The sequence below is a fragment of the Ovis canadensis genome, chromosome X (genome assembly GCF_042477335.2).
Source record: "Ovis canadensis isolate MfBH-ARS-UI-01 breed Bighorn chromosome X, ARS-UI_OviCan_v2, whole genome shotgun sequence".
In the NCBI taxonomy this organism is placed as follows: domain Eukaryota; kingdom Metazoa; phylum Chordata; class Mammalia; order Artiodactyla; family Bovidae; genus Ovis; species Ovis canadensis.
Genome location: NC_091727.1, coordinates 21,492,772 through 21,508,267, shown reverse-complemented (window position 1 = coordinate 21,508,267; position 15,496 = coordinate 21,492,772). Strand labels below are relative to the sequence as shown.

The 15,496-nt window shown below is 39.7% G+C and overlaps 1 protein-coding gene across 4 annotated transcripts in view; it reads right to left on the bottom strand.

The window, feature by feature from the left end:
- PHEX (phosphate regulating endopeptidase X-linked) overlaps window positions 1-15,496 on the bottom strand; it is a 209,309-nt gene that overhangs the window by 163,688 nt on the left and 30,125 nt on the right. For all 4 annotated transcript variants that reach the window (XM_070291452.1, XM_070291453.1, XM_070291454.1 and 1 more), the window contains 2 exons: window positions 6,209-6,295; window positions 4,933-5,159 (listed from right to left, as the gene is read on the bottom strand). In XM_070291452.1, coding sequence (XP_070147553.1) covers window positions 4,933-5,159; window positions 6,209-6,295 — 314 coding nt within the window. The remainder of the gene's footprint in view (window positions 1-4,932; window positions 5,160-6,208; window positions 6,296-15,496) is intronic.

The following is a 15,496-nucleotide window of genomic DNA, read 5'->3' as shown; positions in this document are numbered from 1 at the left end:
TTCCAGTCCAGCGTTTCTCATGATGTATTCTGCATAGAAGTTAAATAAGCAGGGTGACAATATACAGCCTTGATGCACTCCTTTTCCTATTTGGAACCAGTCTGTTGTTCCATGTCCAGTTCTAACTGTTGCTTCCTGACCTGCATACAGATTTCTCAACAGGCAGGTCAGGTGGTCTGGTATTCCCATCTCTCTCAGAATTGTCCACAGTTTATTGTGATCCACACAATCAAAGGCTTTGGCATAGTCAATAAAGCGGAAATAGATGTTTTTCTGGGACTCTCTTGCTTCTTCTATGATCCAGCGGATGTTGGCAATTTGATCTCTGGTTCCTCTGTCTTTTCTAAACCCAGCTTGAACATCAGGGAGTTCACGGTTCACGTATTGCTGAAGCCTGGCTTGGAGAATTTTGAGCATTACTTTACTAGCATGTGAGATGAGTGCAATTGTGCTGTAGTTTGAGCATTCTTTGGCATTGGCTTTCTTTGGGATTGGAATGAAAACTGACCTTTTCCAGTCCTGTGGCCACTGCTGAGTTTTCCAAATTTGTTGGCATATTGAGTGCAGCACATTCACAGCATCATCTTTCAGGATTTGAAATAGCTCCACTGGAATTCCATCACCTCCACTAGCTTTGTTCATAGTGATGCTTTCTAAGGCCCATTAGGGATTTTTAAAAATGGTAATATTTAAGTTCTATTATTTCTCCTCCCTTTTAAAGCTGAGAAATCTGTATGCAGGTCAGGAAGCAACAGTTAGAACTGGACATGGAACAATAGACTGGTTCCAAATTGGGAAAGGAGTATGGCAAGGCTGTATATTGTCACCCTGCTTGTTTTATATGCAGAGTACATCATGAGAAACACTGGGCTGGAAGAAGCACAAGCTGGAATCAAGATTGCTGGGAGAAATAGCAATAACCTCAGACATGCTGATAACACCACCCTTATGGCAGAAAGTGAAGAAAAACTAAAGAGCCTCTTGATGCAAGTGAAAGAGGAGAGTGAAAAAGTTGGCTTAAAACTCAACAATCAGAAAACTAAGATCATGGCATTTGGTCCCATTACTTCATGGCAAACAGATGGGGAAGCAATGGAAACAGTGACAAAGTTTATTTCGGGGGGCTCCAAAATCACTGCAGATGGTGACTGAAGCCATGAAATTAAAAGACATTTGCTCCTTGGAAGAAAAGTTATGAGCAACCTAGACAGCATATTTAAAAGCAGAGACATTACTTTGTCAACAGAGGTCCATCTAGTCAAGGCTATGGTTTTTCCAGTAGTCATGTATGGATGTGAGAGTTGGACTATAAAGAAAGCTCAGCGCTGAAGAATTGATGCTTTTGAACTGTGGTGTTGGAGAAGACTCTTGAGAGTCCCTTGGACTGCAAGGAGATCCAACCAGTCCATCCTAAACGAAATCAGTCCTGAATATTCATTGGAAGGACTGATGCTGAAGCTGAAACTCCAATTCTTTGGTCAACTGATGTGAGAACTGACTCATTTGAAAAGACCCTGATGCTGGGAAAGATTGAAGGCAGGAGGAGAAAGGGACCACAGAGGATGAGATGGTTGGAGGGCATCACTGACTCAGTGGACATGAGTTTGAGTGAACTCCGGGAGCTGGTAGTGGACAGGGAGGCCTGGCGAGCTGCGGTTCATGGGGTCGCGAAGAGTCGGACATGACTGAGCAACTGAACTGAAGTGAATCTTAAAGTTCTATTATTTCTCCTGCCGTTTAAAGCTGTGATTCTCCTATAAACAAGAATTTTCTCTTATTAGGTATAAGGTTACCCTGAAATCAGTCAAATTTAGTATGCTGTAGATTAAAATAAATATAGCAACTAAATGTGCATGTGATTCTTATTTGGAACCTGAATCAAAGACCAACTGTTAATTTTTTTAGAGGACAATCAGCAAAACTGAAAATTAACTTACTTCAAAACACCACTTAGGGTAATTATTGATAAGTATGATCCTGTTTACTTTATTGTTTGGAGTTTGCTTTTCTAGGCCTTTTCTGTGTTTCCTGTCTAGAGAAGTTCCTTTAGCATTTGTTGAAGAACTGGTTTGGAAGTGCTGAATTCTCTTAGCTTTTGTTTGTCTATGAAGCTTTTGATTTCTCCTTCAAATCTGAATGATATCCTTGCTGGATAGAGTAATCTTGGTTGTATGTAGGTTTTTCCCTCTCATTACTATAAGTATATCCTGCCATTCCCTTCTGGCCTGCAGATTTCTCTTGAAAGATCAGCTGTTAGCCTTATGGGGATCCTGTTGTGTGTTATTTGTTGCTTTTCCCTGCTTTGGAGACACAGACATTTTGGACATAGTGGGGGAAGGAGAGGGTGGGATGATATGAGAGAATAGCACTGAAACATATATATCACCATATGTAAAATAGATAGCCAGTGGGAGTTCATGTATAACACAGGGAACCCAAAGCCAAGGCTTTGTGACAACCTAGAGGGGTGGGATGGGTGGAAGGTGGGAGGGAGGTTCAGGAGGGAGGGGACATATATATACCTAATATTGATTCATGTTGATATATGACAAAAACCATCATGATATTATAAAGTAATTATCCTCTAATTAAAAAAGTAAAATATATTTTTTTAAAAACACCACTTACTGTATTTGCACAATACAGGATATCACAATAGTTCTGAAATTAAGAACAAAAGTCTGTTTTTTTTAGGCCACATGGAATGTGAGATCCTAGTTTCCTAGCCAGGTAAACAGGTAAACTCCCTACACTGGGAGCAGGGAGTCTTAACCACTGGACTGCCAGGCAAGTTACCAAGAATGACAGTCTTAAAACATGGTTTGTTGGTTTGTTTTAAGTGAGTAATCTGTCAACATGGAACAGCAGTCAATTGGGCCATCACCATCATCATGGAGCCCTAAAGAGCATGTCTTATGCTGAGAGCACTAGAATATTCTCAGCGCCATGCTGTTGTTCCATCACCCAACACAAAAATACAGTTGTCTCTGTAGCTAACAATTTCCTCTTGAAGAGATGGGAATTCTTTCAATGACTAAAGATTTTTTATTGAGGTGGCCATTGTCTAAATTAGAGATGGACAAACTACAGTCTGCAGGCTAGCCCACCATACATCCATCCTCATTTATGTACCTACTGCCTATAGCTGCTTTACCACATATAACAGCAGAGATGAACAGTTGAAACAGAGACCATTATAGCCCACACAGCCTAAAATATTTCCTATCTGATCCTTTACAGAAAAAAATTTGCCAGTCCCTTGGTATTACTGAAAAAACAAACTCCACAATATAGATTTTTTAAAGTTAACATATCAGGAGAGAATAATATATCCTAGAGTTTTTATATTTATATGATTTAGATATCAATATACCAAATTGAACTATCATATGACCCAACAATCCTACTCCTGGGCATATACCCAGAAAAAAAACATAATTCAAAAAGATACATGCACCACAGTGTTCATTTCAGCACTATTTACAACAGCCAGGACATGGAAGCAACCTAAATGTCCATCAACAGAGGAATGGATCACAAAGCTACGGTACATATATCAATGGAATATTACTCAGCCATAAAAAGGAAAGAAATTGTGTCATTTGCAGAGATGAGAATGGACCTAGAGACTGTTATACAGGGTGAAGTCAGAAAAACAAACGTCATATATTAACGCACATACATGAAATCTAGAAAAATGGTATAATCTGATTTGTAAAGCAGAAATAGAGACACAGAGGTAGAGAACAAACATCATAGGGAAAGGAGGGAGGGTAGGGTGAACTGGGAGATTGGGATTGACATACATCCACTATTATGTAAAAAAAATAGGTAACCGATGAAAACCTTGGAGAAGGAAATGGCAACCTACTCCAGTGTTCTTCCCATGGTCAGAGGAGCCTGGATTACAGTCCACGGGCTACAAAGAGTCAGACACAACTGAGCACGCACGAACAAATGAGAACCTACTGTATAGCACAGAGAACTCCACTCAGTGCTCTGTGCTGATCTAAATGAAGGAAATCTAGAAAACAGGGGGTATATGCACACATACGACTGACTCACTTCGCTGTACAGCAGAAAGTGACACAGCGGTGTAAAACAACTCTACTCCAATAAAAATATCACTATATCATTAATATTTTCTGATTTAACAAAGAACAGAATAGGGGGAGAAAATTGGTGGTTCAACAAAATTTTCATTACTAAAGGAACTGTAGAAGCAAAAAAAAAAAAGAAAAAAGGAACCAAAAGACAAAACAATTTAAGAAGTGCTGTTTGCATTCTTGCCAAGTTCTCTGACTGACGAACCTTCTGCTGTTGGCAGTTTTCTGACGATTTCCTGACTTTCCAGTATGACTGTCCAGTGTCATACTCCACACCTCAGGATATGTCCTTGTGGCCCATTCCGTTATGGAAGAGATGCTTACTCTCCCAACAGAAAATGCAACCAAGCGCTTAGAACAAGTTTTGCCTTATCCTCTGAAAGGAAGGACAAAAGAAAGACTGAACTTGACAATGAAATTTGGGGCATGTACACAAGATCTTAGTGAAAGGAAAACAAGGAACCAGAGCATGTGTTCACTCCTTTGTCAGAGGAATGAGGGGAGAGGAAGAGCAGAGTTCAGAAAGTCTCAGCCCATCTCTCCCCACTAGAATTAAGGGGTCCCACACATGCTCAGGGTAGATATTTAACAGCCAGATCACAGATCACTTGAAACCTACTCACTGGCTTCTTGAAAGGCTGACATAACCAGTTTGTTCATGATTTACAATCTGCAAACCTGGCAAAGAATAGTCTAGATCTTAAGATTTAGCAGAATTTTCAACTTTATCTTTTCACTAAGGTGGTATGAGTCTTTTTCCCTGGGAAGGCAACCCAAAAGGCTAACCTTGGACTGAACAAGCATGATGAATGAGTCCTCACTGTACCTTCAAGATGTGTTCATTGGACATCTTGTCATCAGAGGACACATATAAACGGATGAACACAGAATTGCTGTATTGGCCACGAAATGTTGCAAGGGTCTGCAGAAGGCTGAACTTTCTCTCTGACCAAACCCCTTGAGGACCGATATTGGATTCGAGCACAGGCCAGCGGAAAGGTGAGTGCCGCAGGATATGTAATAGTGGCTTGGCATCTGCTTTTTCAATGGCTTCTGAAAGGGAGTAAGTAGGAAGGGAGAGTTAGATTTGCAAACTGAATCACCAAACTAGGGAGTACGTATATCTTCTCAAGAGAAAATTCCAGTAGGGCCCCAACCTAATTTTTTAGGGAGAGGTATAGTGGGTTGTCCATGACCACAGAGATAGAACTACCTATGACCCCCACTTCAATGTGACTGTCTAGGCCTGATGTTCTTGCCAGGAGAGCTAACGGGGAACCTGCCTGATATTCCCAACAATGGAAGGTGTGCTTACTATATCGACCGAAGCCAGTAAGCAATGTTAAGCTGAGAACACTCTGCAAGACTAAGGGACAACCCTAACTAAAGGAAACTGCTCAATACAACTAATCACTCCCCAGTAAAAATGAATTATTGCTCCACACACTTTCATTATCTTTTACTGCCCTCTTCCAGGTCACCAAACAACATCCCAAAACCTAAACAAGTTAATACATTTCCCAGAGGCACTAACCTCTTTCTGCAATAGCATTGAGAAAGAGGACCAGGTAGAATGTCCAGTGTCTCTTTTCATTCCAGTCAGACACAAGATGCTCAGACAGGCCTAAGGTCCCCAACAAACATGCTTGTCAAGCAGATGGAGAAGCAGAAGGGGCCTGGCCTGCCTGGAAATCTGGATTTCTCTAGGCCCCAGGAGGTTCTAACGAACACAGTAACACTCCCAAGTGCCCTCCCTCACAGGCTTCTTCTCAAACCAGATTTAGCCTCCAGATTCGGCCTTCTGTACCACATGCAGTATGGTTTGCCCTTCTGACCGTACCCATGTCTCATAGACTAACTGATACCCAAAGAGTCTAAGCCATCCATAGGAATAAAATTTTCCTAGTTGATCCACCAAGCTAGCAACAGACCATTAAGACAGGGGTAGTCAAAATCCAGCCTTGGAAAATAGCTCCTTTCTTTAAGCAACATTCTTCGTAGAATTCTTAGTAGTTCTCTTTTTCCTTAAATAATATCTTTAAACATTAATAGAGCTCTGGAAAATAAGGGTGGTAAGTTATTTTATTTTCTTTATTACTCACTTTCATTCATGCAAGATGAATAAAGGATTTTGGCTTTCTGTATGGCTTCAGTGTCCCGTCTTCTACTGATTGATTTCTCCAAAAGTGCTAGGAAGGTTAAAAAAGGATTCATTAGTATCCACCCACAGGTGATGCTGAGTTGGAGGTCATTTGATAATCACAGAGCCAGCCTCCAGAAAATTAAATGTAAAGACAGACAACCCTAGAAAAGATAAATCTATAAAAGATATGCGGACAGCAGAAACGATTCCAAGTTGCTGGAGATTCAAATAAAAAATATTTAACATTCTCTTCTCCAGAGTTTTCCTACTTCCAACCAAGACTTGACCTTCTACAGGGGTTAATGTTTTCTGCCACCTATACACACACACACACACACACACACACACACACACACACAAACAGAATTCATTTTTTCAAGAACCAAAAATAACTGAATTCTATTCCCTGTTTCTGCACCGAGTAATATTCTCAACAGAGGCAATTTCATCAGGGTCAGTTTCTTAAGGTTTCTTCACAGTCCAGCCTCTCGGGGAGGTGACCTGGAAGAAATTTCTCATTAGAAGTTTTAGTCAATGTTGCCTATACATGCTGTGGCCCTGGTAGATGTTGTTTAGACAGGAAATGGAGAAGCAAGAATGGAAACTGCCCCTACCGAAATTGCCTGGAAACTTGTCCATTTACACATTCAAAGTCCTGGCCATTTAAAATGAGGCCATGTATACAAAACGGTTGCCAGCATGGACGCAAGCCCACCTGGAAAATGATTTTCTATTTATAAAATCACTGATGCTATTGTTTGAAGGTAGAAAATGACAGCTGTCACTATTTCTTTAAATAAGGAAATAGGAAAGCTAAAGACTTAATAAAAACTACCCTGCCCACAAAATAACACCTTAGATGTACTTAAGAATATCAGTTTACCAACAAAAAGCCAAGACAAAGAATTCCCACACAGCACCATGGCATTGCCTACACTGAGCTATGTCAAACTGCAGTTGTCAGAGCGTTTGGCATTTATTTCTGAAACAACCTAGCAGCCTCCAAATGATACAACAGATGCTTCTACAGTACTTTGAATAGCTTCAAGATACAACGTACAGAGCTAATCAAATTAATAAATAATAACATATTCCCTACAGCAGAAATCTACTTCTAAACTAGAAGTTTTACATTTCAAAAAATGCAACCTAGAGCTTCTGTCTAGTTTTCTGTAAACATCTATACATCAAATAAGTCCAGATAACTAGACATATTCAAATAAAATAAATTGAGTTCAATGTGGGCATTTTCAATTATTCACAACTTGTTTCTTTCTTGTGTATTATCACAGCAATAAAAATGGGATAACTAGCCCCAAGGATAAAGGAAGGGGATTTCTTTCTTTAATAAACAAAAATCTCTAAAACTATACCTACATATATTTCTATTCAAATCAGATCACGTGCCTTTCCACCACACTGCATCCGCAGTCACTGGATTGGTGGGGAGACATTTGAAAGTAAATAAACCAAATTTCATTTGGAGATGTAATATCATGCTGATGTTATAAACACTCCACAGGCTGTAAACATGAATACCTTGTGGACCAAAAAAGAGCCATGACACAAAAGAACTCAAAATATTCCATATCAACCTGAGTTATGCACCCAGGGCACTCTGTGTATCACGAGAAGGGGAAAAGAGAACATATATATGTTAAGTAGGGCAATGCCAAACCACTAACCGTGCACAAATATCAATAATTCTTATGTGTCAAAATTCTAGTTCCTGTACCATAAACAAATTGCCTTTGAAACAAATTCAGCTGCCACAGGTTCCTTGTCCTACCATTCCCTTTTCCTTCCCTTCTCTTCAAACCCAAGCAGGCAGGAGAATGTTGATATGCAGAGAGCGTTGGGACAATCAGCTGGCAGCATCCATTTTATGTAACTCTGTATTTCAATTAGTTGTAAGAAGTATAAAATCTAGCCTGGAGAGTCATTAATGAGTAGAAAACAAAGCCTAACAAAGGCAATTATTCGGGTTATTAAAATGTGCTTAAAGAACTGAGGACTCACGGGTCACCCATATGAGGGTATTCCTATCATAGTCTGCATTGTTTCCTGAAGATTTCTTAGCCTCCTGTCACCTCCATCTAGCTATTTCCAACAATGGTACAATAGAAAGGGAAAACTCCAGCTCATAGTGACCTCGAGTGCAACAACCTCTAGACTTGAAAATCAGTTTCAAAGTGCCTATGATGATTAAAATTTGATGTCTGCATGTATACAGGATATTTTTTTCTTCTCACTACACTCAGTCAAATAAAATTGGTTTTGTCCCCCACAAGGCAAAATAACAGACACAGTCAAGGGGGTCGGTTTTCAATCACAAATACACGGGTTCCAGTTGCAGCTTGCTGCTTCTTTTAGCTGAAACTTGAGCAAGTTACTTAATCTCGCCAAGCCTCAGTTTCCTCATCTGTAAATCTGGACAAATAACAGTGCCTATCTCCTGGAGCTCTGGTGACAATCAAACACTATAATGCACAGAAAGTCCCTTCTCAATGCCACAGCACATGGTAAGTGATCAATCAACAGTGGCTTTAACAGGCTTCCAGGCTGAGTTAGCTATACACAGAATTGTAAAGTAATCAAGCTCGTTTCTAGTGCTTCCTCCATAAATGTTTTTTCCTCCTCCCTTCTCAGGATATCAGTAGCCAAAGGCCTTCTGCTAACCCAAGACACTGGCACTTCTTGCATACAACTCTTGTATAGACTAGATCTGCCCTACCAACCAAAGCATTTCCTCTGCTTCCACAGTAGAGGCAATAGAGAGGATGTCTGAAAATACGCTGCCTGCATTCCTCATCCTCGACAGCAAGGCCTTTTCTTTCTGTAAACTTTTTCAGTGAAATTATAACATACCTACAGAAATGTGCCCCAATCATAATTTGAAAGATCTTCATGAAGTAAACACCCACATAACCAACATTCTGACCAGAACCCCAGGAGCCCCTTGTACTCCCTTCCAGTCACTATCTCCAATGAAGACAATCAATATCTTCTTTTATGAAGTGCTTACTCAACTCTATTTCTCACACCTCTGTTGGTAATCTATAAACCAGTTCCTTATTGATTTATAGAAGTTCTTTATATATTCTACACACACAAGTCCTTTGTTGAGTATTTGTACTGCAGTCTTCTTCCATTCCATAGCCTTCATTTTCCTAATGGTATCATGAAACGAGTGGAAATATTAATGCAGTCCAATGTGATCAGTGATCATTTTTTTCCACCTTGGTAAGCATGTTTTGTGTCTTATTTAAGAAATCTCTGCCTACCCTGAGGTCATGAAGATAGTGTCCAATGATTTCCTCTAGAATCTTTACTGGTTCACATTTAGATCTACAGTCCATAAGGAAATTGGTTTTGCCCATACCTTTGTAATACAGGCTTGGCCTCACAGGGGATGAATCATGAGATAATTTTCATAAAGAAGGTATTTTTGATCATTGGGCCTCAAATATTATCACGACATAAAATTGGCATTAACAATATCTATTCTCCACTAGATCAAGTGCTCTCTGGGGCAGGAACCTGAGTCACATTCATCTTTGAACACCGGAGCTTAGCAATTGGCATGGCTGATGTTCAATGTCTGCCGAGTCGAATTCCTCTCAAGGAAAGTCTGAGAGAGTTTTTTGTGCAAATGAAATGTGAGAAACTGGACTTCTCTTATTATTTCTTTTTATAATCAGCAATGTCCTAATTATACTAACATGCATAATCTCCTTTTCTCACACTCCAGTCCCTATATCACACAATGAGAGCCAAGATTTCATCTGTTTTTTGTGAATACTGGTTTTTTAAAAGTATTTATTTATGGCTGTGCTGGGTCTTTGTTGCTGCGCTTGGGCTTTCTCTAGCTGCAGTGAGCGGGGGCTACTCTCTTCTTGCGGAGCATGGGCTCTGGAGCACGCAGGCTTCAGCAGCTGCGGCACACAGGCTTGGTTGCCCCACCACAGCCTGTGTAATCTTCCCTGACCAGGGATCTAACCTGTGTCCCCTGCATTGGCAGGTGAGCAAATACCAGTTTTTAAGGTACCCAAGTCTTTTTTTCACCAACGGTCGTGGGTTAACCATGCACTTCCACTTTCCTTCTCTTCTATGAGGGACGGGGGAGGAGGACACACAGCATCCCATCTCCTTTAAGCACAGAAGGCAGATATGACTCTCAATTCTACTCATTCAGTCTACTTCTGCTCAGACAGGGCATTTACTGAGAGCTCTGGAATAAGACAGCATTCCAAAGGAACAGTGATACTCCTGAGGACTTGGCAGTCCCCTGCTAAGTCAGGAGCTCAGGATAATCACGTTCAGCTCAGGCCAATCATTTGGAGTTTCTGCAATATTTAAGACTTTCCCAAATAAGACTATTTTCAAAAATTCCACATGCACAAAGTTTTAGGTCTGTGAGCAAACACCTACCAAGAACTCTGGTGTTAAGCTGATGCCATTTAAAGAAGATGGCTCTCAGAGCACAGGGATTCTTCACTTGATCTTAGCCAAAAGGCCGAGAAGTAATGAGCACAGAGATTCTTTCAAAACGCGCTCCTCTGTGTTCTTTCTCAGACCCTGTAATCATTCTGTGTGCCAGTTCTAAAGGGGACTCTCTGGCTATTTGCTAAGAGTTCGCTGGAGCTATTTGCCTGATTTGCTTAATAGAAGCAGCAACTGCATTCTAAAATCTTGTCAAATTGAATTCTCAATTTCATACAGATAAGTATTTCCCTCAGAAATCAGGGGAAGTGTCCTCTTAGTTCTAGTGAGAAAAACAACGTGAAAACTCAAAGCTTTAGAAAACTAGATCTACATTTTAAGGGAAAATGTGCCCTTCCACACCTACATAATGAACAGAATATTCTCTAGACACATCTATTTTTTTAAACCTATCATATGATGGTCTGGTTTCTCCTTTGGTGGTACTTAAAAACCACCTTTGGCTGGTCCATGGTTGAATGTCACCTCTAATCTTACTATTTTTAGTCTTTGTTGATTTTCCAGGCTACAGACTTCAATTTGGTTTCCAGGCTCCTCAGTTTATTTACTGTACTGAAAAATTTCATTTTTCTAACTCACACTTCATGGGTATTAAATTCTTATGCAGTTAGACGTGGAGACTCTAAATCAGCTTGCAAAGCCTGTTGTTATTCTCATTAAAAAAATAAAATCCAAGTTAACTAAGTCATGGTCTGTGGATCCCATAACCCTCATGTTTTCACACGAATTGTGTGACACTTGACTTTGCAGTTCCTCAGCCCCATAGCCGGTCAAGCATGGGATTAACTGAGTCTGTTTGACATACTGAAAAGACAATAAGAGCTGATATTTCTCATTCTTCTGGAAAACTCCCACCCAAATATAGGGAGAGAAGCTGTCAGAAGGCTTTCCTCTGTTCATTTTTTATGATCGTCTCATAAATGATAATTGTTGGTTGGCACTAGCTTAAGAAAAAGGGACAGAGATTACTTTAGGGGCATTAAAAACCTCTAACTCATCAATCTAAATCACGGGTTACCAAATAATATAAAAATATCCCCATTTTAGCATCAAGGACCTCTTTGACCCAGAATGAAATTAATTTTATACAACTGCCAGACACTACAAAAGTCTAACAGAAGGTAACTCTTTTATTATGTTCACTTGTAAGTGAATTTTTAAGGATTTCGCTTATCAGGGTCACACTTCAAAATAATTTAAATTAAATTTTAAAATCACTCCTTGATGGCATAGAATTACAATGACTCTGCCAGCATGATATTTTAACTCATAAAAATAGCTTTCCTATTTAGATAATTTGTATCTTAGCAGATAACTCAATGTAAGACCTGTGCTGAACTTAAAGAGTCATTAAAATTCATCTTCAGTTTTTTCCTATAGGACAAATATTAATTACACTTTTCCTGCCTATTTCTATCATCTTAACATTACAAGGAAAAGGCCACGTATGGTTACATACCCCCCACAGTGGTCCTTCCTGAGCAGTCCTGAGACATTCAAGGACCCTGGTGACAGCGTTCATTCATTAAGCACCTGCTCTGTGCCAGGTGTATTGTCCATGACCTCAATTAATCCCCCACCAACCCTAAACAGCACGTATCATTAACCCTAGCCTACAGGCAAGAAAACTGTAATAACTTGTCCAAGAAAACTCAGCTAGTAAAGTCAGAGCTTGGATTTGGACCCAGGTCCTTGACTTTTGCTCATTTGACCAGCAGGTGCCCAGCAAAATTCTGCAAGTTTCTTTCCTATATAAGAACAAGGCCCCCAGGTGGCTAAACCAGAGGCAGTCCTCATGAACTTTCTTGACAGAGCTCTTCATCACATTAATAACTGAAAGAAATGCCTCCCCAGGTTATACTGAGACTGGTTTTTGCAGCAGTGGAGTGTCTGTACTGAGCCACCTACCCACTTTGCCCTGTAACCCTATTTGAGACCAGGGACACATACTCCTGAGGCTCCTAGTCAGAGGTAGGAGGCCTGGTGAGGTTTGATTAAAACAAAATTAGCTGGTCCCTAAAGCTTAACTTCACATTATGTCCTAGTACAAACCAGTGGTTTCCAAACTTGCACATGCATCAGTATCATAAGAGCTTCTTTTTGTTTTTATTGGAGTATAGTTGATTTACAATATTATGTTAGTTTATGGTCTATAGCAAAGTGATCCAGGTATACAGATATATATATTCTCTTTCATATTATTTTTCATTATGTTTTATTATAGTATATTGAACATACTTCCTTGTGTTATACAGTTGCACCTAGTTGTTAATCTATTTTATATATAGTAGTTTGTATCTGCTAATCCTAACCTTCTAATCCTAACCTTCCTCCCCCACCTCTGATTTATGTCAGAGCATCATTGGCCTATTTTCTTTTCTAGGAGTTCCATGGTGTCATGTCTTATATTTCAGTTTTTAAACCATTTTGAATTTGTTTTTGTGTATGGTGACAGGTTGTGTTCTTACTTTATTCGTATACATGTGCCTGTCCAGCTTTCCCAACACCACTTGCTAAAGAGACTATGTTTTATCCATTGTACATTCTTGCCTCCTTTGCCAAAGATTGAGTGTAAATGCATAGGTTTATTTCGGGGCTCTCTAGTTTGTCCCATTGATCCACATATCTGTGTTTGTGTCAATACCACACGGTTTTGATTACCATTACTTTGTAGTATTATTTGAAGTCTGGGAAAGTTATGCCTCCAGCTTTCTTCTTTTCCCTCAGGATTGCTTTGGCAAATCTGGGTTTTTTATGGTTCCATATATATTTTAAGATTATTTGTTCTAGTTATATGAAAAATGCCATGGGTAATGTGATAGGTAATTTTCACTCATTTCCCATGTTGGTAAGGTTATGCTCAAAATCCTTCAAGCTAGGCTTCGGCAATACTTGAATCGAGAACTTCCAGATGTAGAAGCTGAATTTGGAAAAGGCAGAAGAACCAGATATCAAATTGCCAACACTTGTTGGATCATTGAGGAAGCAAGAGAATTCCAGAAAAACATCTACTTCTGTTTCATTGACTATATGAAAGCCTTTGACTGTGTGGATCACAACAAACTATGAAAAGTTCTTAAAGAGATGTGAATACCAGACCACCTTACCTACTTTCTGAGAAACCTATATGCAGGTCAAGAAGCAACAGTCAGAACCAGTCATGGAACAACAGACTGGTTCCAAATTGGGAAAGGAGTATATCAAGGCTGTATATTGTCACCCTGCTTATTTAACTTATATGCAGAGTATATCATGCAAAATGCCAAGCTGGATGAGTTACAAGCTGGAATCAAGATTGCCAGGAGAAATATCAACAACCTCAAATATACAGATGATACCACTCTAATGGCAGAAAGCGAAGAGGAACTAAAGAGCCTCTTGATGAGGGTGAAAGAGGAGAGTGAAAAACCTGGCTTAAAACTCAACACTCAAAAAGCTAAGATCATGGCATCTGGTCCCATCACTTTATGGCAAATAGAAGGGGAAAAAGTGGAAGCAGTGACAAATTCTATTTTAGGGGGCTCCAAAATTACTGCAGATGGTGACTGCAGCCATGAAATTAAAAGACACTTGCTTCTCCAGAAGGAAAACTATGACAAACCTAGTGAAAGTGAAGTCATTCAGTTGTGTCCGACTCTTTGTGACCCCATGGACTGTAGCCTACCAGGCTCCATGGGATTCTCCAGGCAAGAGTACTGGAGTGGGTTGCCATTTCCTCCTCCAGGGGATTTTCCTGACCCAGGGATCGAACCCTGGTCTCCTGCATTCCAGGCAGACACTTTAACCTCTGAGCCATCAGGGAAAACCTAGACAGCATATTAAAAAGCAAAGATGGACACAAAGGTCCATCTAGTCAAAGGTATGGCTTTTCCAGTAGGCATGTATGGATATGACAGTTGGATCATAAAGAGGGCTGAACACTGAAGAACTGATACTTTCAAACTGCGGTGCTGGAGAAGACTCTTGAGAGTCCTTTGGATAGCAAGGAGATCAAAGCAGCTATTCCTAAAGGAAATCAACCCTGAATATTCATTGGAAAGACTGATGCTGAAGCTGAAACTCCAATACTTTGGCCACATAATGTGAACAGCTGACTCAATGGAAAAGACCCTGATGCTGGGAAAGATTGAAAGCAAAAGAAGAATGGGGCAACACAGCAGATCAGATAGTTGGATGGCATCATTAACTCAATGGACATGAACCTGGGCAAACTGTGGGAGATAGTGAGGGACAGGCAGGCCTGGAGTGCTGCTATCCATGGGGTTGCAAAGAGTTGGACAAAACTTAGCAACAGAACAACAATTTGATAGGGATCAACATTAAATGTGTAGATTGCTTTGGGTAGTATGGCCATTTTAATAATATTATTTCTTTCAATCCAAGAGCATGGGATATGTTTCCATTTCTTTGAATATTTTTAAATTTTCTTTATCCATGTTTTACAGTTCTTAGAATAAGTCTTTCACCTCCCTGATCAGGTTTATTCCTATTTTATTTTTTGATGTGATTTTAAAAGGGATTTTTTTAACTTTCACTTTCTGATATTTCATTGTTAATATAAAAAATATAACAGATTTCTGTATGTCAATTTTTTATCCTTCTCCCTTGCTGAATTCATCTATCAGTTTTAGCTGTTTTTGTGTGGAGTCTGTAGAGTTTTCTACATATAACATCATGTCATCTGCATATAATGACAATTTTACCTCTTCCAATTTGCATGCCTTTTAGTCCTTTTCTTCTCTGA